Source organism: Lepidochelys olivacea, assembly GCF_965140295.1.
Source record: "Lepidochelys olivacea isolate rLepOli2 genome assembly, chromosome: 1".
In the NCBI taxonomy this organism is placed as follows: domain Eukaryota; kingdom Metazoa; phylum Chordata; order Testudines; family Cheloniidae; genus Lepidochelys; species Lepidochelys olivacea.
In genome coordinates, this window is record NC_140411.1 from 222345185 (window position 1) to 222370869 (window position 25685).

Sequence of the window (25685 nt, forward strand, 5' to 3'; positions counted from 1 at the left end):
ATTGTTGTCACTTATTTATATCTTGTTATAATATAATAGCAAACATTTACATGTGTATAACTCTGTGACAAAATAACCCATCAAAGGGGAAAGAAGACTTGTAGAATGCAAATGAAAAACTTTAACAGAAAAGTGTTAATTTCAAAGCAAGTGGTCATTATATGTGATGATGGAGGTCAGCTACTCTAAATGCATTCCTCACTTTCTGTCATCAAAGGAAGGGCCCACATGGATAGTGACCTTGTCAGCTTGTTTTCCTGTGAGAAGAGGCTATAAAAATAGATTAATGGAAAAATCCTTCATCTCTGGACTATTTGGATTCTAACAGGACACAGTAACTGAGCAAGAAGACGGAGACTCTCAGAGACTTTGGGGGAAATGGCAGATTACTACATCTCTGCTATCATTTGGAATTATAGACTGTGACTCACCTGTACATGTATTTACCTGCTTTAACCTCTCAATAACTCTCACTTCCTTTTCTTAGCTAATAAACCTTTAGTTCATTTAGAATTAGAATTGGCTACCAGTGTTGTCTTTGATGTAAAATCTAGAATACCAATTAATCTGGGGTAAGTGACTGGTCTCTTGGGATGGGGAGCAACCTGATGTGGTGTGATTTTTGGTTTAAGTGACCTTTTATCACAAAGTCCAGTTTGTCTGAGTGGTAAGACAGACTTGAGAGTCTGAGGGGACTGTCTGTGACTCCATGGTGAGACTGGCATAGTGAGCCAGGAGTTCACATTTGTCACAGGCTTGGTGAAATCTAACTGTAGAACACATCACCAGTTTGGGGTGTCTGCCCTGTTTTCTGACAGTCTGCTCTGAGGCAGGCACTCATGGTTGTGAATCACGCCAGACAGTGTGACATCACTAACATTCTGTGGGGTTTTTAACTGTGGATTTTCATTGCATGTTTGGATTTCTTTAACATTAATCTTAACAGAATTTCCTGGGTTTCTTATGTTTGATTTTGGGATAATTACCACATTTCTATGATGCTTATTATGTTACTGATACATACGCTCAACATTCACTCCAGCATAACATAGCTTGTTTGTCTGGGCTAATTCTCTCTCTCTCTCTCTCTCTCTCTCTCTCTCTCTCTCGCAAACATACCTGCTGGAAAGCACTTTAAGAAGTTCAGTGACAATAAAGATTTGCCCTTATTTGTTAAATACAGATTAACAGTATCCAAAAATGTATGTAAGTTTCTTATTTTAATAGTAGTCATTCATGTTGGATTTTTCCAAAGTACAACATTGGAATATGGTCTATTCTGCATTTGACATATTTCATTATTTGATATGCAGAGATTTTGGTCACTGAGATCTTTTATTTCATATAAAGGCCTGATTTTGAGTCACATTGGTGCAAATCTGGAGTAACTCCTGATTTCATTTAAATTATCCTGGATGTACACTGGTGAAATCAAGAGCAGGATCAGGAATATGGTGTGAATCAGTTGTGGTACAAACAGCAGAACATGAATTTTCCTAACAGATGTATTGAGCCAGATTCTCCTCTCACCTGTACTGTTTTTACACCAATGATGTACTCCTGATTTTCACTACTGTAAAGGAGAGGAGACGTGGGCCCAAAGGACGGCAGGTGTTCATTAAAAAGGGGTTTCTGGTATTTTAATCCACTATAATATGATGCGAAAACAAGAGTTGCCTTCAGCATATACATGTTTTAAGCCTCTTACTAGCTGCTGGAATGAACCCCATTAGGCTTCAGGCAAACCTTGTTAGCAACATAATAAGGACATCGAATCTGCTAGGCTGCTTAGATGTCATGGAGAGCAAGATTATGACTAGTATGTTTCCTCAGGATCAGTTTAGAAGGGATAATTACATTGCTATTTAGAATGCGGGAAGGAATCCTGTGGTGAATACAGTCTCGTCAGAAAAGCTAAAATGGCTAAACTTCCTGTTTGGAATCAAAGAGGCCTGATTCCCCTCTGAAACCGGTGCAAATCAGAAGTAACTTTCTTGGAATCAGTGAAGTTATGCCAGAACAAAATGGGTGTAACCAACAGGTGATCAGGCCCCCAAAGTTTAGAATTTCATATGTATTGCTGCTCACATGAATGCAAACACTGTTAACATCAGCTATGCTCCCCTTCATCAACTAATTGTATAACTCATTCAAAAGAACAAGCAGATTTCTTTCATCTGCTGAATAATAAATCCATGGGCCAAACCCTGGGAAAATATTTTTCCTGGCTCACCCCAGGAAAAGTATTGGCCCATACTATTGATTTAGAACTTGATTTTTCTCAAATATAGCTTTTGTCTTCTTATGTTTCACTTTAGATTCTCTTTTCTGCTTCGCTGTCCCTTAGGTATCTCTTAATTAGACCTGGATGAGCAATTCATAATGAATAAATTTATTCAACAAGTTACACCCCTTTCTGGATCACAAATTGTCCGTGAGGCATCACAGTTTTCTCATATTCACGTTTCATTGAAATTCTTTGCAAATTATTTCAGTGTAAAATTGTTGGTCTTTAGGTGACTTGCAGACAAGTTCTTTGTCAATATTCTGAATTCACAAGTGGTGTGTTGGTTAGTTTTGTGTAAGCCACACGGCATTGTTTCTGTTTCCTGACTGGATGACTTTGTCTTAGGCAACTCACCAACACTTTGCAAAGTGATCTTTTTGCAATTGAAATGTACAGTTTCAGACTGCCTACAAATGTAGAAATGTCAACAATGGACAGACATGTTCCTTTTTGTCAAAGAAATCTAATGTTCTTTGCTTGCAAGGCAGGTGGAGTGAGCTATCTTCCTGCCCTCCCAAATGGCCTCCGACATAACTTGGGGCAGGCCAACGGCTGCTTTCTGTTACTCTGGCTGCAGCCAGCAACTGTGCCAGCTGAGAATCTGGCACTGTTATGTGCACTGCTCAGTCTCCTGGCACATCCCCTTTACTGGGGGAAGGATAGTGTATTGCCGACTATGCTGATGTGTTTCACTCGAGAATTCTCTTTTCTTAGTGGGAATCCATGGCTGTGTCAGCTTCCCAAGTTCTCCTATATTCCCTCTCTGCTCTCCTTGAGGGGAGAGGGAACCAGCAAGGGGACAGATCTTTCTGTGGAAGAAAGAAAGTGGATAGGAGAACCCCTCCCCTCCCCTCCCCACACACACAACTGGGGGATTTTTCTTCTCCCATTAGGTGCTAGTCCTGGTCCAGCTGTTCGGATGAAGGCTTAGATTACCATGTATTGACCAGTTATCCAGCAGTGCCACGTGCTGCTCCCACTTCGGATCCTCCTGCTTAAGGAAGACAGCTGGTTTTCAATGAAGCATGGCTTTGCGAAGGAAATGAGCACTTCTCTTTAAAGTTTCTTTAAAGCTAAATGTTTCTTAGAAAAAGAGGGTTGGGGAAGGATGACAGAAAATGAAAACCAAAATGAAATGCAAATTTTCAATTTGAATTGAAACAAACATTTTCATTTTGAGTTGTTTTGTCAAAAATCAAAATATTGCTCAAAACAGTTATGGAAAATCTTCACCATTTTTTGACCTGCCCTATCAATGAGCCCTTATAGTGGGAGATAGTGATTGAGTTAGGAGAAGGGAGAACTCAAATCCTCCAAGCCCAGGAGAAGAAGAGGAAGAGATGCCCCCATCTACTTTAACAGAGATGGGGACCTGTGCATTCATATGCTCCCTCTTAATTTAACCTCAGCTCAGAACCACTAGTTTCCTGGCCAGATGACAAGACATAGGACTCAGTGAAGTTGCTGGTTGTGTACCTGAGCCTTGATGTGCTAATTAAGGCTGTTTGAATTTTTTTTACCCAAACCCCTTTTTGAGTAAAATTGGGTTTTCCTCATTTTAAGTATATCAACATTTTAATATTTCATAAAAAGCAAAATGAAAACCAAAATATTTCCATTCAAAATGGTGCTGTATTGCCTCATGGGAGTTGTAGTTCAGTTGCCTTATGCAACCATTCTCCTCTGTGGGCCAAGCTTTCAGGTTGGACTCCATGTCCCATGATGCACCTCTCCCCTCACTTAGAAGGTCAATGTAATGCATCACAGAAGTAATGGAAGGCCTAGAGGAGGAAGGATTGTTGTCCTTCATGTGTCATCTCTCCTGTATTGCTGGAGATGGTAGCTTTGTGAATAAGATAATGAGGTTCCTAATCAACAAATAAGAAAAGAAGAAAGAGGCAATGAGCATTAAAGAGCCTACAGCTCATGTGGAATATGTACAGCTTGTCTCATTAGTTTCTTTTAAAGAATTAAGCTATTCTAAACCCCACTAAAACTAAGAAAATAATAAGCCAGTTATAATTCGTCTATTCTCTTGGAGAAACTCCTGTTTAGTTTTCTTCATCTTCTGAGCCAGTTTATTGGAAAAACTCCTGTCTAGATCAGTTCTGTGAAAAGTATTTCTGGTTGAACCAGAGTCACGTGTTTGGAGCACTTTCTCTTCTGGCGGTTTGGGGGTATTGTGCCGGACATGGTGTGTTTGTTGTCTTGTCCCACAATGTATGGGCCCCATTTCAGAACGCTTGGTAATATGGAATGTTTGCTCCACCTGCTCTCTAGCTCCACCTATTGGAACCTGAAGAAGTGCTCTGTGGTGCTCAAAAGCTTGCCTCTTTCACCAACAGCAGCTGGTCAATGAAACATATTACCTCCCGCACCTTGTCTCTCTAGGTGTAAAAGGCATTCTAATAAATGCAATATGGTCGATTATATTTTATTTATTTGACAAAAGAAACCTCTTCATCTGGTCTTGAGAATTAATTTCATTTTAGTTTTATATGAAGTATGCACAGGGTAAACTAAGACTTACTTTTCAATCTTAATCAAGGCCTATGACAGTAAGAACTCACTTCTGGATCTAAACTTATTTCTAGAATCAATTTATAACTGACTTGCCAAGTTTCTGAAGTGTTGCTAGGGTACCCTGTTATTTCTGAAAAGAGTAGAAATATTAGAATAAAGTTACTCATTTACTCTCCTGGCATTAGTAGAAGGCTTAATTATACAGCACTTTGAGATAGTAAATTGCTAGAAATGCTAAGAGTTATAATTAACATGAAGTGTTATGGTCTCGAACACAGATGGAGAATTTGCCTATAGGCCCCAAATTCAGATTCTGACGAGGCACATGTACCATCTCTGGAACAGAAAAAAACATATGAAGAGCTAAAAATGCTTACCAGATGTAACGGAGGAAAGTATCAGAGCAATCAGCAATCAGAGGCAAGATGGTTACTTTATGGCAGCAGTTGCTTGTCTGATTTAAAGGACCAGTTACCAGAAGAGCATGCTGCGAAAATCTCTTATAGGAGGGATAACTCACGCTAGGGAATTAGGTCATCACAGAGAAAATAACTCATACGGTAGAGTTTCTAGCTTTTTAGGTGCTGGGGGACTAGGTGGAAACTATTTGGAGCTTTTTGAAGTTTAAGTCTGAAGTATTTGCAGTAGTTATGTTGGTTAGTTTTACTTTAATATTATGTTTCTATAGTAAGTATCTAGATGCTTTTTGGACATCAGCTGTGTTCTGTGCTTAACGTTGATCAGCACTGTATCATGCTAGTCAAGAGGCCTTGGAGGGCCTGGCCTTACAGTGTGTGTCATATCCAGATAAGGTTGTGACTTTTTCCTGTGGCTCCTCTTGGGCACAGACTAAGTTATTAGCTTTGCTACATTTGAAGTCCCAAAACAGCTTTGTGCAATACAGATACCCTTCCTAAGCATAGCTAACATGAAACTAGCAGCTGATGGCTCATGGGCCATTGGAGTCAATGGAGCTACACCAATTTACACAGCTGAGAATCTGGTCCAAAATACATTATGTAGTAAAACTTAGAAATGATTTCTTAAGCTAGCAAAACTTTTGTACTACCAGTGCTTAGACACTACAGTAATTGAGCTCCATAAAAATAGGGTTGTAGATTGTGACATGACAGTAGTTAGAAATCACAGAAAGCATCTTTCTACTAACACTAAGCGAGGAACTTTCCTAGAATGTCATGTTCTTGCTCTCACTGCTTCACTTAGGAATTTCTGCTTCGAAACTTCCCCAGGCCCTTTCCTGGTGTGGCTTGCTGCTACAGCTTTAAAGGAACAGTACACAAAACCTCATACTTGGACTGCTGTCTTTCCTGACCGCAGTAACCTCTTGTGGTTCAGACATGGGGTTGGTCTAGTTCTTCTGAACTGATGGCTGACAAAAACAAATCTCCCCCAGCCTCAGGCTGGAAGTGGGGGAAAGGATTGGTGAATATGACAATGTAAAAGAGCTGCTTATTAAAACAATAAGGAAAAAAAAGTGACTTCTCCTAATTCCATACAGAAATTGACTTCAGTGGTCAACGTTTTCAGAAGTATTTTGTGTGCCCCAGTCAAGCCACCTTAAAGATTTTCAGAAAGTGCTGAGCATGAAATGTCTCAAGTTGAGTACCTAAAAATTGAAGCTACCAATATCATTAATCACTTTTGAAAATCTTGTCCAACCTGAATGCATGGAGACACCCACAGGGTCAAATCCAACCCTGGTGTCACTCCACATTTGTCAACAGAGTTATAGCAGTAGAGTGGAATAGAGAACATGGTTATGGATGAGTTTACTTCAAATGGACGTCTAAAATGTCGGTCATATTTCTGTAGAAGTTGTGTTTGGTCCTTTTGTTCTCCTTATTTATCTGTTACTCTGTGATCTGTGGAGATAACTTCTCGGCATAGTTAAGACCACTAAATCAATACTGTCAACCTGCTTGAATACAGCATGGGCTTTTCATCCTGGTTGTTTATTTGAAGGTTTACTCATTGTTGCTACATCGGACTCACTATTTATTCTGTCTCTCTGAAGTGACGATGTTTGTCATTCTGCAATACTTTGTTGCTGTGTTTTATTTAAAAAAATCTGTAAGCAAAGTGTAAAAAATACAATAAAATTTCAAAGAACAAAGGGAAGAATCCCAGACAAGATTTCTTTAAATGACTCATGACCTGAACTTGAACCCTATTCACTCCACCATCTTGCTATTCTTATGTAACACAAAATCTGTGATCTCCACAACTTAATAGGTCATCACCTGGCAACTGATAGAATACAAGGAGTCATACTTTTAGATTGTAAAAGTGTTTATCAGCAGGGAGTATGAAACACCTTTAGACACTATAATGACCTGAATGGAATTTGAAAGAAGGAACACAGGTTGCCAGAGGGAAGAGTCTGGAGGAGGCACCAGAAGTGAGTCTGTGTGCATATGGCTTGGATGCTGGCTGCAGTTGCAACATCTCTGTAAATAATTCTCTTAATAAAGAACCAGTTTAGTTTTAGAGGTCTGGTTCTTATGTTATTACCTAGCTTCACTACATGAAATAGACACTACTGGAATCTGTATTTAAGCTTGTTTGGAAGTAGAACTGAGGATTTTACACTCTAAAGGGTGCAATCCAGAATCCACTGAAATCAATGGAAGGATGCCCATTGTCTTCAATGGTCTATGGTACAGGCCCTTAGTGGGTTGGCGGTGTGTGTGTGTCTTATTCCATGTGGCCATATTACCACTAGGCCTAATGTGGCCTCATGGTAGTAAGCATTACACTGATTAAAACTGCATTTGTAGGGCCCTCAATGGCTGAAGGTAATGCAGTAGATGCAATATATCTGAAGGGAAAAAAAAGCATTTGATACAGTGTTTCATACACTCTTGAAAATGTGATCTTGGATAGCAGTGCAGCCAAATGGACTGAAAACAATTCAAAGGACCATAAATAAAGGGTAATTATGAATAGAATCAGAGAACTTGAAGGGATATTGAGAGATCATCTAGTCCAGTCCCCTGCAGGATTAAATATTATCTAGACCATCTATCCCTGACACGTGTTTGTCTAACCTGCTCTTAAAAATCTTCAGTGATGGAGATTCCACAACCTCCCTAGGCTCTCTCTCACCAAACAGAAGTTGGTCTAATAAAAGCTATTACCTCACCCACCTTGTCTCTCCAGTGTACTGAATGACATTGTTTAGTGGGTCTGCCACTGGGACTGGCATTGTGTCTGATTGTATTTAACATCTCCATTGATGATATGGAAGAGGGCATAAAACAGCCTGTTGATACTAAATTGGGAGGAGCTGATTGGGAGGAGTTGGGGGTTGGACTAGATGACCTTCTGGGGTCCCTTCCAACCCTGATATTCTATGATTCTATGATAAGACAGAGAAATACAGTAATGCAGAAGGCTAGAGATAACTTAGAAATTTAGTCAGCAAGCAACTAAAGGAGGGTCTTCTTCCAAAAATGCTAGATACCAGAGTGTGGAGAAAAAGAACCTAAAGCACAAAGATACAGTTGGAAGCAGATAATCTCTGAGCAAGCCCGAAGGTGAAGGCAGTGCGGGATAGTTTAACTGATCCACCTACCAAGACCCATTCCCAATCATGAATTACCCAGATACATGCACCCCAATGCAACTGATTGAATGTCACGCTAGAGATGTGGCAGTCATACCAGTTTCTGCAGTCTCACCTACCTCGATACTGTATCCTCTGCAGGCTACCCACAATGTTGTGGCAACAGATAAATGGAAAGTATTAAGCATTGTATAGTTTAGTAACATCTACCTACAGAGCACAAACAAAACTGGTTTGTATTTTATACACAAAAGAAAAAGGGGAGGACCACTCTGGGAATAGAGAGACCACCTGTGCCTAATTAAAGGGTGAGACTGCATAACAGTGACAGATGTTACATTATTGTACTCAGAAGAGTTTATTGCTAACAGTGGGTAAATATTAAGCATGTTGAGTTGGACTTTTCCAAGCAATAATTTAACAAACATACTTCCACGTGGTTCTCTTATATTCTTTTACTATATTTCACTGACTTCAGTTGTCATGCAAGGTCAAAGTGCTCAAGGATATATCTAGACAGCCACATACTGGAAACACTGGACGGGCTAAAGACATCACCCCAAATCGTCACCTGCTTCTCTGCTGGCGGAGAGGCTGAAAATCTGATGGAACTTTACCCACAAGGTATGGCAGAGAGAAATGCCATTTCTGCAGCATCATTTCCTTCTTGGTATCCCTTATGCAGGGGTGAGGACCAGCACTGTGGGTGTGTGGGTGGGGGGAGGGGGTAGAAGGGGCATCTACCCACTCAGATCCTGAGGATTCTGCAGCTAAGTTGCTGAGGAGTTCATAGAGCAACTCAGGAACAGGGTGCAAAGGCTGAGGCAATGCCTCCTCCAATCCTGGACTGGTTTAGTTTCCTGGTTAATTCCTGATGCCTGCTCTAAATTACACTGCTGTCAATGGCCCCAAAGAGAAATCATCGTAACTTGGGATGCCAGGCAGCAGAGAAGCCCGGGACATGTCCCCCTTCACCTGGCTATATGCTTTCACGGACCACAGAGAGAATTAGTGGCAAGGGAACTGCTATGCTACTTGAGGATTCTCCTATAGAGGTGGGTATCCTCCGTGACCAGCTATGTCTACTTTAGGGTCAAACACAGGGCACAACACACCCCTCTGTATGTCCTCCTTTTTGTTCTTGCTTTTTGGTTAAAGATGTAGATTCACATACTACTATACTCATAGCTAAATATATAGCATAAAATATACAGGCTGTGAAACACAACCAAGCTATTGCTGCTGATGGGAAGTTTACTTCTGCATTTCCTGGCTTTTTTTCGGTAGTCCTCAACTGTGTGATATTAACAGTGTGTTAACAAAGGGCTCGTCACTTTAATTTAGATTTGCATTTACCAGCTGGACCACCACATTCCACATCTATGAAGAATCCTATGAACATCACCCTGCATGAACACTTAACTATTTGTTTCCATTCTTTGAAGTTTTAATTTTTTTAAAAACATTAGGCTTTCTTCAGAAGTCTCTGCTTGATTTTTTTTTTTTTTTTTTGCACAGAGATTTGGATCATTTTCATTGCAATAGCAGGAAGTGACAATAGTATACAGGTTTTATTACCTCTTTCTGGTTCTACTCGCATTCCTGTCTTTTCTTCCCCTGAGGCAGCTTTCCATGTACACCTCTTGAAACAGAATCATTCTGTACTTCAGAGACATGAGTTATGGTAAGGAGGCACTTTATGGGTAGACTTACACGTATCATGCTGATAAAAAGGAATTAGATAAAGTCTCGCTTTGTGGGAAAGAGATAAGTTAGAAACTGGGACTGAATAAGGAACAAACCAGTGATCTACAATTACAGGAGTGGATGGGAAACTTCCCTAGGCAGTCTCAGGAAAAGCCAGAGGTTACCATGGGAATGCAATCATGTGTCTAATCCTTTGGGACTGTACCAAAGTTAATTACCAAACCTGAGGGATTCCTGATGAATGAAACGTTCAGGTTCAAGATACAATAAAAACTATACCACAGATAAAGACAGATGAGCTGTCAGCCCTGGTTGCATTATCATGATAGCGCCAATCAGAATGTCTGCCTTATAGCTGCGATTGTTACCTTAATTCTTTCCCAGTCTTGTCTGGGTGAGGTATATAAGCCTCAGGAGAACTTTGAGAGGGTAAATGTAAAGCTGTATGCATATTTAGCTCTTTTTATAGGAAAGGTTGAAATGCATTATCTCTTTTAACCCAGACCACCTCTTTCAGTTGCTCAAGACTTTTTCAAATTCTGCATAACAACCATGGCTAAATATATGTAGCATTGTGAAGGAATTGAGTGGCCAAAAAGGGCACGCCCTGGCCACCACTTTGAAAAGTGACTAGTAATTTTGGGTACCCAACTTCAGTCACCTTAAGGAGGCCCAATTTCAGAAAGCACGCCCCAACTACGAAAACTAGATTCCAATAAAGTGTTAACCGTTTTGGGCGCCTAAAAATGGAGGCATCCAAAATCATTAGTCACTTTTAGAAAATCTTGGCCTATGTTCTCACACTCCAACAGTTCAGGAATAGATGATGAGATTTTGCTCAAACTTTTAGTTAAAGAAAAGAATTACTTCAGCACTAAGAAGAAGCATGGAACATTTCAGCCCTCAAAGATTCCCTCTCTCCCCAAATTATAAGCATTTGAAAAGAGGGATTATATTTAAAGTCATTACCTAACCTTAACTGTTAAACTTTAATTACTGCAAAACTGTAACAGAGTGTCCTTTTACAGGGAGATTTTGAATTTCTGGTATATTCTGGAAAGCAGATTTATTTATTGTAAAACAGTGAGATTCCCTTCTTTACAGTTTCTTCAGGCAGCATGGAGCACAGTCTGGCAGCTCAAGGCCCTGATGAATATTTATAAAATAATAGCGATATTGGTCAGAGGAATGGGTTTAATCCAGCTATTGATTGGCGGCACTGGTGTCACATGACCTATAAATCCCCTTCTAAACCCATTTCTGCATACACACTACCAAATATCTAAATGAGCAATGTTAGCCCCGACATATTGAACTGGCCTGTATTCATGCTGTATGGCAAATCCAGTTTCTTCCTAATGTAGGTCTAACAATGTGATCAAAATTAATTGCATTTCAATCAGCCACAGATGTAAATTCCAGGTGTACATTACTCCAAACCTACAAAGCTATTATCAGAATACCACATAATACAAATACGGTAAACAGTGGACATTTATACTGTTGTCAAATGTGAAGCCTTGGTAGGCCTTTCTTGGAATCCTAGATCTTTGGAAAGTGAAATAATGCAATATTAATTCATGAAGAAGGATGGTCCAGCAGTTCTGCTGATAGCTTAAGAGAGAGGAGACCAAGCTTCAAGTCCCAAGTGTTACAGATTTCCTGTGTGACACTGGACAAATTTCTTTGTGCCTCAGTTCCCACCTATAAAATCAGGATAAAAGCACTTCCCTCACAGGGGTTTTATGGCAATAAATGTGTAAAGCTTGTAAGGGGCTCAGACACCATGTTGATGGGGGTAGCTTATTTTAAATCAAAATGATCTTTTCCTGAAGTTTGCCCGCTTATCTCAGTAAACTGGAAACACCAGATAGACATAGCCAGTAGTTTATATTCACGACATTTTGTGAAGAGATTTTCAAGTATCATTTTTTTTGTTATCTCACAAAACATCAAGGACGAGGTCAGATGCTATAATACTGCACATTCCTGCAACCTTAAAATGCATACCTGTCGGGCTGAGTGAATGTCATTGTGTTACAATGAGTCGTGTTTTAAAGAGCAATTTTCCCTTCCTGATGGACAGGTGAAATTCAAAGGCTCCAGGACTATATATGAAATTACCTTGGAGATTTAAACAAAAAAATCCAGTCAGACCATAGAAACATCTAAGTTGCCCCATCTGAAAGAGCATCATCTTTCTTTCTTCCCAAAGCATTCTGGGCAGCAGTATATGCTAGGAGAGATGCCTCTGCATGTGCTTTGAGTTGAGATGGATTCAGAAGGTCTATTAAAAGCAATACGTTTTTTAAGAAAGTTTTATTTTTAATCCATAACAGAATAAAATTATTCATTAGGTGCATTTAGATAAAAACCTAATTAATGAACCTGTTTCTCCTCTCTCGCCATAGAATACAGTTATGCATAACAACATCTTGATTTACAGTAAATACACAACAGCAACGTTTTGTTATTTCCGGAGCAACGTACAGGAAGATATTGTCAAGGCGTCACTCTACTTTCACTTACACCAGTTTAACACCAGCGTTGATATCAACGGAGTTACTTCTGATCGATACCAGTGGGAGCTGAAGTCCCAGTTTAAGTGAGAGGTGAATTATGCCCAGAGTATTTTGCTCAGAACAACAAACAGTGATGTGCTTAGCTAGTTCTATCATCTTTACTTCTTTCAGATGCTTATGTTGTGATCTGTCTCTGCTTATTATTTAGGCTCCTGCTAAGCCAACAACTGTAGGCCAAAGTGCTCAGTAATCTTAATTATTTCTCTTCCTGCTATTTTGTGCCTTTAACCGCAGCTCTGCATCGGGGGTGCTGTGGCAAGCCCCACTACAATAAGAGCACCAAGAGGCATTGTGCACCATGAAGGCACAGTGATTCCTAGAGCCTCTGGGTGTGCAGAGGGAATGTGTTTATTGCTACATCCTTTGAGAGGATGCAATGTTCAGCCCCCTCTGTGGCTGACCAGGTCTGCTAAAACATGTGTCTATTGCCCATGCTTCTTTGGAGTACATACTGCCCTAGGGGCAGTCCTTGCACTCAGGAGAGTGCAGGGATTGGGATTGTGGCTGGTCTTGACACCAAAAATGCAAGAGTGGGAGGGCTCCTTATTACTGGTATTACGGTAGCCCGAGGAGATCTTGTCATGGACCAGAACCCTATTGTGCTAGACTCTGTACTCTGCCCTCCCCATTTCCCATGCTTCTATGCAAGGGCCAGCCACAGCCATAGCCTGGCTCTTTAATTTGCATTGAATAACGCTGAAAGTGCTGCAGCCCAGATAGCGTATAAAATGTTACAGAAAAACTTACACTTGAAGTTTCCTGAGAAGTGACAGACTCCCTCCTCCACTCTCCTTGCCTATCAGTCCCTCCCTCCTTCACTCCAGTTTCAGGATCACATCACACAGTAAGTACACAGGTATTGTACATGTTCCATGGTACATTTCCTCCGCCTAAGGAGTCATACTTCTGTGTGCTGTGAGCTAAAGGATGCAAAGCTGCCCCGCTGACTCCGGCTAACGTGGCAGAAGCTTGCTGCTCGGTTCCTTCGGCCCCTTGTCTCGCCTTTGTTTCTGTGCTTGTCACACATGATAAAACTTTCAATCAGTTTCAGCCTCTCATGCTCTTCCTTCAGGAAGAAATCAACAAGCATACTCTTCTCCTTTTTGATTTGTTCGCTGATGTCCTTGGGAATGTCAGGAATCATCCAGTCAACCAGCGCACTGAGGAACATGACCAGGTTCTGCAAAATAAAGAGCAATAGAGAATACTCTGCTAGCTAGGCTAGAAGGGTCTGTAATACTCAAACAGGCTGTAACAGAATCAAACCTCAGCTACAGAATAGTTAGAAATACCCCATCAACCCAGTGGCATATTACCATTCAAACATGTCATGTTTAAGCTCTGTCTGAAATTAGGCACCTAATCAAGGCTCTGATTCAGGAAAATGTCCCAATTCTAGAAATCACTTACGCATGTCCTTAACTCCCACTGAACAGAATGGATAAGTTAGATGCACATTTAAGTGTTGTCCTAAATATAAGGATGGGCTTAAGCACATGCTTAAGTGTTTTGCTGAATTGGGGCCCAAGTGGCCCTGCAGGCTTATTCCACGCACATGTTCAAAGGTCCTGAGCACCCAACACCTTAGCTGGTAGAAACCAAAGCTCTCTATCCCAAGAGCAAGTATTGCATCGGCAGTAGCAATACAAGTATCTGCCACACATTGTCGCTCCAGTGTGCTTCATTTGTGACCTGAAAAGACCAGCTCTAGGTCCAACAAATCTCCATGCTCATTCCACCCTCAGGTTCCCTGCTAAGGAGGTTTTTGTGAGGTGGACACTAGCTGCTGTGCACAGACCAGAATCCTGAGTCTCAAATGTTATGGATGCGCATGTGTACGGGTACTGGGGATGCCAGTGCCCCTAGTGGACAGGCAAGATGAACGGCATGCCCCATACACATACATTAGCTTCTGTGATTTAAATTGCAATACGGTAAACTCAACAGGCTTACCTGAAATAGAATAACAAAAGCCAAGCGAGCAGATAAAACTGACCAGTACTGCTTAGAAAATTCATACTGATTTGGGGACCAAGGTGGTTCTCTGTAATCCTTGTACCTGCCAGTGAAGATAGCTTGGTTAGCGCACAATTTCCAGCAACTGCCACCTACAGATTATACTAAACACTTTGATAAAACAACTTTGCAGCAGCTAACTCTAGAGCATTGAATCCCCTGAGCATTACGTACCTCATCCCACACTATTAGTTAAAACTCCAGGATCCGATCTCAGTCACTGTTGTAGATCTGGAATACCTCTATCGAATCCAACAAGGTTACCCTGGTTTTACACAGCTGTAACCAAGATTGGAATGTGGCCCTAATGGGGAAAATCTTCTAGTGTGGTTGGATTTCCTTTTGGAAAATAATATATAGAACTATTCTAGTCTTAAATTCACCTCAGTGCAGAGGATCTGACATGCTGCAAATATACAAGGAATAAAGATATACTGCAGTGTATTGAGATCAAAGAAGGCAATTAGTGGGCTTGTGCAAAGATTGGTGTTCAAACCTATTTTATTTACCATTATCATTAATATTTTGGAAGAGGAAGTAAACAAGATGTTAATAAAAACTTTCAGATGCTAGTAAACTGGAATGTTTTGCGAACATAAAAAAAAGGACAGATATCAGAGAAAGAGTGGTAAGAAATTAAGGCAGAAAATAAGAATAATTTTGGAAAAATGCGAAGTAGTATAAATAAAACAAAACAGTTAAAGAGAAGATGAGATACAGATCTTGGAGGGACACCGTTTGAAAACAGATACAGTGGGAAGAGTCTAAGGCTGACTGAGAATGGCAAGTGAGCACACATTTGCATCATGACATGGCAGCAGAAAAGGACAGTGTTTTTTGCAGCTGCATAAGTAAGGGCATGATGGAGCTGGGAGGTAATAGTTCGTCGATAAACAGCTCAGATTAAAAACTACACCTGGAATACTGCACTGGGGACCTCAAGATGAAAAAAGACTATTGAGAAATTGAACGCAATTCGGAGAAAAGCAAAAATGATCAGGGGCCTGGAGAGACTGACTTACCAGAAAATATTAAAGCACTGAATATATATTGCTCAGTTATGGAATGTAACAACCAAGGTAGGACATTACAACCATACACAACCTGCTGAGGGATATAAACACCTGAGACTGAAAGGGATTATTTAGTGAGGTGCACAGTGTATTACTAGGAGTATGGGATGAAAGTAAGAAAGGGAAAAACTGGCTTGAATATCAGAAAACACTTCCTGAGAAAGCAAAAAGAAAAGGAGGACTTGTGGCACCTTAGAGACTAACTAATTTATTTGAGCATAAGCTTTCGTGAGCTACAGCTGAGAATAAGACTCATTAGACTGCGGAAAATGGGGAATAATGGAAGATCTTCATATATAAAACTAGACACCAAAAATCACGGACTCGTTAGAGCCCCATCATCTCATGAATGTTGCATGGTGTCAAGTCCCAAGGAAATTTTGCACAGCTTCACTGGAAACCTTGTTGTTTAGGACAGCTGAAACTAGACTGAATTCATGTCTGTAGAGCAGAAGTTCTCAAACTGGGGTGCACACCACGTATTCTGAGGGAGCGTGGGAAGCTTTAGGGGAAAAAAATGTACTGCACACATCCAGAGCTGGGCAGCCAGAGCTCAGAGCTGGGTGGCTGAAGACTGGTGGCTGGGTGCCAGGGGCGGGGAGAGGCATAAACTATTACAGAAACAAAGAAGGGAGACGCAATCAAATACATTTGAGAACCACTGCTATAGAGCAAAAATGATGTATAGAGAACTGTAGGACTATCAGAGCTATGAAGTAAGTAGCAATCCCTCTTTTCTATTTCCAACCTCTCTGATTCCGTGTCATCTTAATTAAAGTACAACAGATCAGGGGGCCTCTGGCCTTTCCATTCTGCAGAGCATTCCTAAGAGTGTCTCTTTCAGGGACCCATCTCAACACATTAACTATCCCTCCACTTTATTCTCAAAATATTTCATTTTGAAGATGATCAGGATGGGTTCTGCAGACCTCTGGTCGTTCAGAGACCCCAGTTTGGCAATGACAGCAAGACAGTCCACTGCAAAAGAAAAATGAAAGGGACCAGAAGTGGCCAATGTGGCTTTACAAAAGACTGCCTCAAAGATCTGAAGGCAAAAAGGAATGTGTATTGGAAACAGGGAAGCCTGGAGGAAAGTAAAGACAGATAGAAAGGGTCAGTTAAGGCTGGAAGAGAATGATGTTAGAGTAAAAAAGGAAGCTGAATCAATGTTAGACAAAGTGATTAAGGGAAATAAAAAAGGGCCTTATATAAATATATCAGTGGGCTAAAATGTAGTGCGCTTAAATGTAATCATAGAGTCGTAGGATTGGAAGGGACCTTGAGAGGTACCATCTTCAAACCATCCCTGACAGGTATTCGCTCTTAAAAATTTCCAATGATGGAGATTCCACAACCTCCCTAGGCAATTATTCCAGTGCTTAATTACCTTGACAGTTAGGAAGTTTTTCCTAATGTCCAACCTAAACTTCCCTGGCTGCAATTAATGCCCACTGCTTCTTGTCTTATCCTCAGAGGTTAACAGCAACAATTTACTTCCGTCCTCCTTGTAACAACCTTTTATGTACTTGAAAACTGTTATCATGTCCCCTCTCGGTCTTCTCTTTTCCATAGTAAACACACCCAATTTTTTCAATCTTTCCTCATAGGTCATGTTTTCTAGTCCTTTCATTTGTTTTGTTGCTCTTCTCTGGACTTTCTCCAATTTCTCCACATCTTTCCTGAAATGTGGCACCAAGAACTGGACACAATATTCCAGCTGAAGCCTAATCAGCACAGAGTAGAGCGGAAGAATTACATCTTGTGTTTTGTTTACAACACTCCTGCTAATACATCCCAGGATGATTGCTTTTTTTTACAATAGTTTTATTCAGTTGACTCATATTTAGTTTGTGATCCACTGTGACCCCAGATTCCTTTCCTTAGTACTCCTTCCTAGGCAGTCATCTGAAAACTGGTTGTGCTATTCTATTTTTATTTTAAATTGGTCTTTGATTAAAAAAAATACGGAAGAAATGAGTGAACAGTTGTGAGATAGTGATGGCCCTCATCAGTGTTCTGAAGCTGCGGTTCATAAAGCAGGTGAAATGGGAATAATTGGAAAAAATGGAAATCATACAGATCTGCGAGTCTAGACGATAGGGATACCAGGTCACTAGGGAAACAGCTCCTTCGGAAAAAGAAAAAAAAAAAGAGAGAAAAAAAAGCTTCACAGGCCCAGTGCAAAAGGAAGCAAGTCTATGCTAAGGAAAACTCCCTTTAAAGATTTGCATCTGCCTTCTTTCTCTTCTGAATGTGAGTATGTGACCAGCATGTTTTCATGTACTCCACTATTGCGTGAGGTTATAAAGGTTAAAAGGACGAGGGCAATAAAAATGGCCTATAATTTAACACGGTTTGCTTTTAGTTTGCCTTTAGCTATACAAATGTTCTTTTGCTCTCAAAAATCATGACAACGAATGATATGCAACAGAGTAGCGTCACCGCAATGTTTGTTTGGAAGTCATGCCAAAGAGTTCACAGCATTGCATAAAATGGTGCTCAAAATATTCAGAGAATTTATTCTGGATGTTCAGTGGGAGAATTTTCTCACTTGTTATGGTTATTTTTAGGATACCTTAATCTCTGGTAATGCCCGTAAGGAGCAAAATTCAATCTTATTGTAACCACATTTATCTCCAGAGGTCACAGAAATCTAAGAATAAGAGAGGTCAGCTTGTTCCCAACATACTTGCCAGAAAAAGAAACACAGATTTTTTTTTCTAGTAAAAGGGACAGTGTTCATAGCATGTCTCCTGGGTTTGGAGTTAGATATCCTATGTTTTATCACAGTTTGTGTTCTAGCCAAAGCTGTGACTTTGATAAGATTTCACTAAGGCGGGTGATATTCAGAAATGGCCAGCAAACATGCTGATATCTTCCCATAATATTTTCCTGATAATTAAAGGAAGAGAAATGTTCTCATTTGTTTCTCACTGAACCAAAATGAGATTAGTCTGGTACAGAGTTAGACTTTTAACTTGGGTTTCTTGTTTTCAGTACAGGAGACAAATTCTGCTCAGAGGGAAGAATTGGAATGTACCTGACATACAGCTCCAGACAATGAACCATCTGCTATGATTTAGCTCTGCTCCCTGTTTTGCAGCCCTATCAAGGCCATGTAAACCCAAGCAGGGCATTTCATCATTGCTGCCAGTGCACAATCTTCCAGGTAAATTGACAGTCATACACCAGACAATGAAGCTGTGAGCAAGTAACTGGAATCAACACTAGGACACCAGACACACAATTGAAGTGAGATGGGCATGTCACAAGGATGCCTGATGAGAGATTACCTAAAATAATAACATATAGCCACCTTGGACAAAGAAAATAGGGGGTGGGGGGCAGGGAGAAGGAATGCTTCACAGACACCTTGGAGGACAATCTAAAAGCATGTAATAGCTCTGTATTGTACTGGAGAGCTAAATGCTAGCAACATAGAGAAATGGAGGAGAGCAGGGCACAAGGAGAAGAGCAATTTGGCAAAAGGAGGCCCAGAGCATAGCTTTAAGACTATTATATCTCGCCTGCCACAGAGGAATAGGTGAGTAGAAAATAACACTGAGCAGAGTCCCCATCACCAGCAGTGCTTATTGGACGTGCCACACTAGTGCTTCCCACAACATCCCTACTAGCCAATGGAGGATTTTGCTCTTTCTACTGTCTCGCAGATGGCCAGAAGGGACCATCATGATCATCTAGTCTGACCTCCTCCAAATTGCAGGCCACAGAACCTCACTCACCCACTCCTGCAATAGACCACTAACCTCTGGCTGAGTTACTGACATCCTCAAATCATGGTTTAAAGACTCCAAGTTACAGAGAATCCACCATTTACTTTAGTTTAAACCTGCAAGTGGCCTGTGCCCCATGTCCTTCCTCTGGGTTTCAGTGGCCTGCTTGTTACAAGAGCTGTCCACTCTCTCAATGACTCAGTGCTCTCTCTTAGTCTGCTAGTTGGATGTTGCAGCCCTCATTGCAGGACATTTGCACTGTTCTGGCTTACCCACCCTCCCAACCACTCATATCTTGGAGTCTGACCGTGTGGCCCTTACTCACTTGAGTAATCCTTACTCCGTGAAATCAATGGGATCACTTGCACAACTAAAGTTTATTCACATAGATCAGGATAGCAACACTGGCTAACTTTACCTATTCCACACCAAACAATGACAACTTGGATTTCTCTTCTTGAAAGCAACAACTTTACATGTGTGGGACATTCCCCATTGACTCTACAGATAGCTAGTTATGAGCCTTTTCTCTCATAACAAGAGCTACTAGTACTTCAGCGGCCACCCTACAAAATGTCCAGTTGCTTTAGATAGCTATAATAATAGGTGTATTTACAATATTGCCTAGAAACTGCCTATAGTATGTATAGAGAAATATAGTAACCGCTGCAGCAAATAATGAGGTATTTATTTAAGAAAAAATTAGTTAACCAGTGTCGGGAATGGGAGGGTTTCTAACCAGGAAATACAACATGATTTCTATGCTGACTCATAGTATTACATGCCAGCATCTCTGTGTTCAAGATAATCTAGGGATTTATGAGTATAAGACAATTAAAGTATAATGCTGACAAAGTTCATTGCCATAGAATAGCTCAGCATTCATATTTTAAATATAATTAGATTTACTTATTTGAAATAGCCAGTATAGTGCCATGCCCACAGGCTTTGGCAGCACCATAGTGGAGACCTGGGACCAGATTCAGATCTCCCTTAATGGCAATGTTCATCAGAAGTAACTTCACTGAAATCTATGGAGATACTGTGTTATAAAACTGGTCCAAAGGAGAACAGAATCAACCCTCTGGTTTGATGTCTAGTTTTGGTATCTAAGTCCCCATTTCAGCTATGGCTGGAAATAATAAACAGGCAACACCTTCAGCCATGGTGACTTAGTGGCTGTGGCAAATGTGGAGGGTCCTGTAATAATTTCTTAGTATTGCAGACTGATCTGATTACTGGGGTGCTGTTTTCGGTGTGAATGGTTTGCTTAAAGTGCTTCTCACTAGGGGCTTGTCTGGGATGAGTCAGGCAGAGGAGGCTCAAGGTGGTCCCTTAACGGCTTCTATTAAAGGGAATGCTAAAGGACATTGCCAGAAGTGGCTCTGCTGACTCTGGCTCAGTTCCCCTTTGAGCCTATGGAACTGGTTTGACCAGCCGGTGACAAAACCCACCAGCAATGAAGAAGTCTGGGGTGTGAGGAGGACCTAAGAACTCTCACGGTATATAAAAGGACATTCTCTTAGGGATGCAAGGGGAGACCAGATTGAAAAGACACTCAAGCAGCAACCCATTGACATGTCTGGAGAAGCTAGGCCTGCCTCATTCCTACCTAGGATGTTGGGACTTCAGGTAAAATAGACACGAGTGTAGGCTGTTTGTGATTTTACATCCCTTTTTCTGGAATGCTTTGTTCCAGCTTCCAAATAAAAGTACTTTGTTCTAACAAGGCTGTTGGTCCCCATCACTGGTCACAAGTTCCTGAAGGGAGGAAATAGGGTTTCTTAAACCCTGTCAGACTTGTAGGGTAACAGCAATTGGTATTGAAGCCAGATCCTGGTTTGAGAGTGGAAGAATTGAGTGATTCCCTTTGATACAGGTATAGGTAAGAGGCCCAAGACCTACACTGGGTGCTCTTGGACAGACCAGAAAGGGGACAGAAATGCAGCTAGCCCCATGACTGGGGCTGGTGTTAATGACCGACATCAGGGGTGTTCTTCCAAAGACCACTACATACTTCAGTAAAGCCAATGGGAGTGCTAAAGCATTCTTTGTGTGCAACAGAAGGAGCAATTAAGCACCTGTGTATAGTAAAAGAACCTGCAAACAAAGAGTGGGGCCAACTCCCAGAGTCCTCTGAAAAGGCAAGCCAGGTGGCAGGCTCAGGGGTTTCCTAAGAGACTCTACATGCAGATGCCAGGTATTGGTTCTGGGCTGTGTGAGCTGCAGTAAGAAATACAGGGCAAGCAGTGGTGTGTGCCCCTCGGGCAGAAGCACAGAGGCAGCCTCTCCTCAGGCACAGTTGTGGCTGGAGGGGCTCACTTAGGAATTGCTGAGCAAGAAAACTGCCTATGGGCTGCATGTTCCTATCGCTGCTCAGGGAAACAGGACTTTGCATTCATTTTTGTGAATAAACAAGACTACATCAAGACTTTATCCCTGCCTCACAAACCTCCAAACTTTGGCTTTCTGCTCGGCTTAAGGGGCAACAGACTAAATACTGTTGATAGTTTCTGAAGGGAATTCCCCCAACATTCCGTGTCAGAAAACATGGTATTAAAGCGTGTGACTATGGGGAAGGGGGAAGGTGTGGGTTTTCAAGCAGGGGAAAGCATGGGAAAAACAGGACCCTGTAAGGGAGGAAATGTTGTTCTAATTAGAGGGAGTATATTTTTAAAGGTGTGATCCTGCTGCCATTCTTATCGATGAGAGTTTTGTCCTCGATATTAGTAGGAAAAGAACTGAACCCTAGGTTTTTATGTTCAGCAGAAGTCTTGGATGAAGCTGTTCATTCTATGCATGGAGGCACCATTGAATTTTGCATCTACATATTCTAAAACCCATATCTGAATTAACTAAGAAGATAATAGTTTAAAAGAACAGAAAAGCTTCGCAAGTCTAACTCAGAGAGGAAACGCTTTTATCTAATATAAGACCAAAACAATTGACTTTAACTACACAAAGTGTCGTTAGAGCTACTTTACCTGCAGAATATAACTTCCTGTTCAAACTGTGAGTTGTCTGGCTGTGTTCCAGCTTTGAGATGACTAACATTGAAGTATGAGAGGGTATGATTGACAAAGCCATGCATGGTTCCATTTTGACTGTATGCATATTGATACACAAGGCGTGGAATGAAATCAGATGTAACAGAGATTACAAAAGCCTGGGAGACAAAAAATAACCCAGTGAATCTACAGATGTGTTTTGGATTAATTGAATTCAGGTTATAGTTTTCATGTTCAAATAAATATAGAATGATGATGATCAATTTTGCAACCTCACAAGTGAGAGAGAACTTGCCAGACACATCAAAGAATAAGTGTTTTTAAACTACACTAGCCTGCTGTGTCTCTCTCCAGGCAGAGGCAACTCATGGGATTGTGTGGGGGCGCACATGGGGTTACGTGCCCCCCCAGATTTCTGCCAAGGTTTATATTTTTCTTTTTTTTTTTTTTTTTGGCAGGGAGTGGATTTAAAATTGTAACCCCCAACACACATACAACTATCAACGTAACAGTTATGTGTTGCCTCTGTCTCCAGGGAAAGTATATAGCTAGGCAGGTGGGACATTTTCAAGAGCAAAGAGTAATTACAACAATTGCCTCATATATACTGGTCTTAATCCTGCCCCCAGAGATATCAATGGGAGTTTTACCACTGACTACAAAAAGAGTGCAGGAGCCGGACCACAGCATATATAACAGCCAGATCCTCAGCAGGTATAAATCGGTGTAAATCCATTGATTTCACTGATGCTATGCCAATTTATACCGGCTGAGGTGTGGCCCATAAAGGACTAATTCTCGGTTCCCTTGCTCCATTCTAAATCTGGAGTAGTTCCATGAAGTCAATGGAGTTTACTCTGGTGTCAAATGGATGTGAGATCAGAATTAGCCCCAGAAGCATCTAGAATGTGCAAATAAAAGTTAACTGAGTGCTACATTCTGCCACCCTACTCTGTGAGTAGTCCCACTCAAAAAATGATACTCAGCATGAGAAAAGATGATAGAATCTGATTCTAAATATTTTTTAAACTCAAGTATGCACATTTTCACTTTCCAGTTGTCGACAACAGAGGGGCAGCATAGTCGGTGTTTTAATTAAAGCACTTGGAGAATACAGACAACTAGAGAATGTCTGAAATTTTAAATAACTACAGGGCCTGATCCTGCAAAGTGCACTCAGGTAAAATGGGGGGGTGGGGGAAGCAGCACGGTTCTGCTGATAGGGCTTAGCACTGGGAGTGGGGGGGGGGTCTGCATTCTATTCCTGGCTCTGCCACTTGGGCAAATCACATACTTTCTTTGCACATCAGTTTCCTCATCTGTGATGATATTGATTTTCCTTTCTAATGTGCTTTGAGATCTATGGAAAAAAAGTACTCTGTATTATTATAATTAAACCCCACGGGCCTGATTCTCATTTATACTATGACCTTGTCTACTTGGGAAAGTTTTATAGTATAACCAAAGGTGTGAATTTAAACCAATATAGTCATAATCAGAATGCTACCCCAACCCTCCAAGCAGGTATGGGTCACCTTTTTCAGTCTAACATGCATTGCTTGAGAAGGAGTTTAAGGTACACCAAAAAACGCTACTCTTATATTGGAATCAGAGTGTCTGCATAAGAGATCGTAGTGGTATAACTATACATGTATAACAATAGCTGTATAACTGGTAAAACTTTTTCTTTGAGACAAGGCCCTAAGCTCCTTTCACTGCTCAAGTAAATTACATTCAAACTGACTTAATCTAAACCTATATTTACACTGCCAGAGAATGACGTAAATGTGTCTAAGCATTATAATACCTAGTTCTCATACAGCATTTTTCATAAATGAGAACTAGTCCTCTATTGGTGTGCTTGGAATTTTGCCTGACTAATAATTGCAGGATCCGGCCCATTAATGTGTGATTTCTATATAAATTAATCTTCATGTCACACAAAACATAATAATTCAGAAACAGAGATGAGTAAATGTACATGTCTCGTGTAATTCTGATTCTACATAACATTACATGATGTTTTAAACTCAAGGAGTAGCAAATTGGGTAACTTAGTTTTTCATTGTATTTTATAGCAATTGAAGAAAGTAGGCATTGCTCAAAATTTAAATTATGCTTCAGGGACAAAATAAGCTCATAAAGTCATAATCAAATACTTACATTAATGATAACTGAAAACTTTCCGATACCACTCAAAATGTTATACCAAATTCCTGTAAAAGAGTTAATAACAAAGCTTTGTTACAGGATTAATCTTAATTTCCTCTTTTGAGGTGATTTCCTGGTGTTACCATCATTGCAAAGATTCTTCATTACGTACCGATATCTTTTTCTCTCACTGTGTCTGGCCTCCTTAACTCAGAAACAAACTTTTTTGCATCCAGCCGAACTTCTATGATGTTGTTAAGAAGGGCAAACACCGGAGCCAGAGGGAAGGAGGCAACGAAGAGCGTGACAAAGCCAAACTGGATAACTGGAAGAGAGAGACGTATTGTTCAGAGAGAAGCTCTGTACTGACATATTAAACATATGTCCGCAGGAAATCAGCAGCTGAGGTTTGTGTGTTACAGGAAATGTAAAACTCCATTTCAAACATTTCTGTCCTGTTGTTAAACAGTACAACAAACAAGGTGAGGCTATGAAAGAAAGAAGGATTTGTCACTCTGTTTTTATATTGGTTCTAATATTGCTCTTGGTCTCCAATGTGCATACGTGGGCCAGAGTAAATATTAGTTTAATAAAGAAAAGTAGTATGAATGCTATTTTCCTTTTAAATACAATCATCTTGAATGAGGCCATGTTATCCCTCCCATTGTTTGTTTGTAGAGGAGAAGCAATGCGTATAAATAGGGAGAGGAAATCCATGAGGCAACATCCCCTCTTCCCAAGACCCTTTGGAAGACTGTCTGGGCAAACTGCCCGCTGTAGGTGTTTGGGCTCAGGGGTGAAACTATGGTATGGCCACTCTCTGTGGCATCATCCCCCTCCATACCTTGGGGAATTCTGGTGCAATTCCCAGTAGAAGCCAATGCTGTTCATTGCATCATCAAATATTTAATTCCTGCTTCAGCGCCTTCTTGGGGAAAGTATAGCAGATGGGAAGGAAGAAAGGCGCTTGAGCATTTAAGGAACCAATGGCAGCCTAACATGGAGGACCTGACCCTGC

General features: G+C 40.8%; 1 protein-coding gene across 1 annotated transcript in view; it reads right to left on the reverse strand.

Moving 5' to 3' along the window:
• Positions 1-12499: 12499 nt before the first annotated feature.
• The window catches only part of ANO2 (anoctamin 2), a gene marked incomplete at its 5' end in the record, with an annotated part of 265818 nt that continues 252632 nt past the window's right edge, over positions 12500-25685 (reverse strand). Inside the window, 5 exons of the mRNA XM_084617062.1 lie at positions 12500-13865; positions 14639-14744; positions 22493-22674; positions 24680-24732; positions 24840-24992. Coding sequence (XP_084473188.1) covers positions 13584-13865; positions 14639-14744; positions 22493-22674; positions 24680-24732; positions 24840-24992 — 776 coding nt within the window. The 3' untranslated portion in view covers positions 12500-13583. The remainder of the gene's footprint in view (positions 13866-14638; positions 14745-22492; positions 22675-24679; positions 24733-24839; positions 24993-25685) is intronic.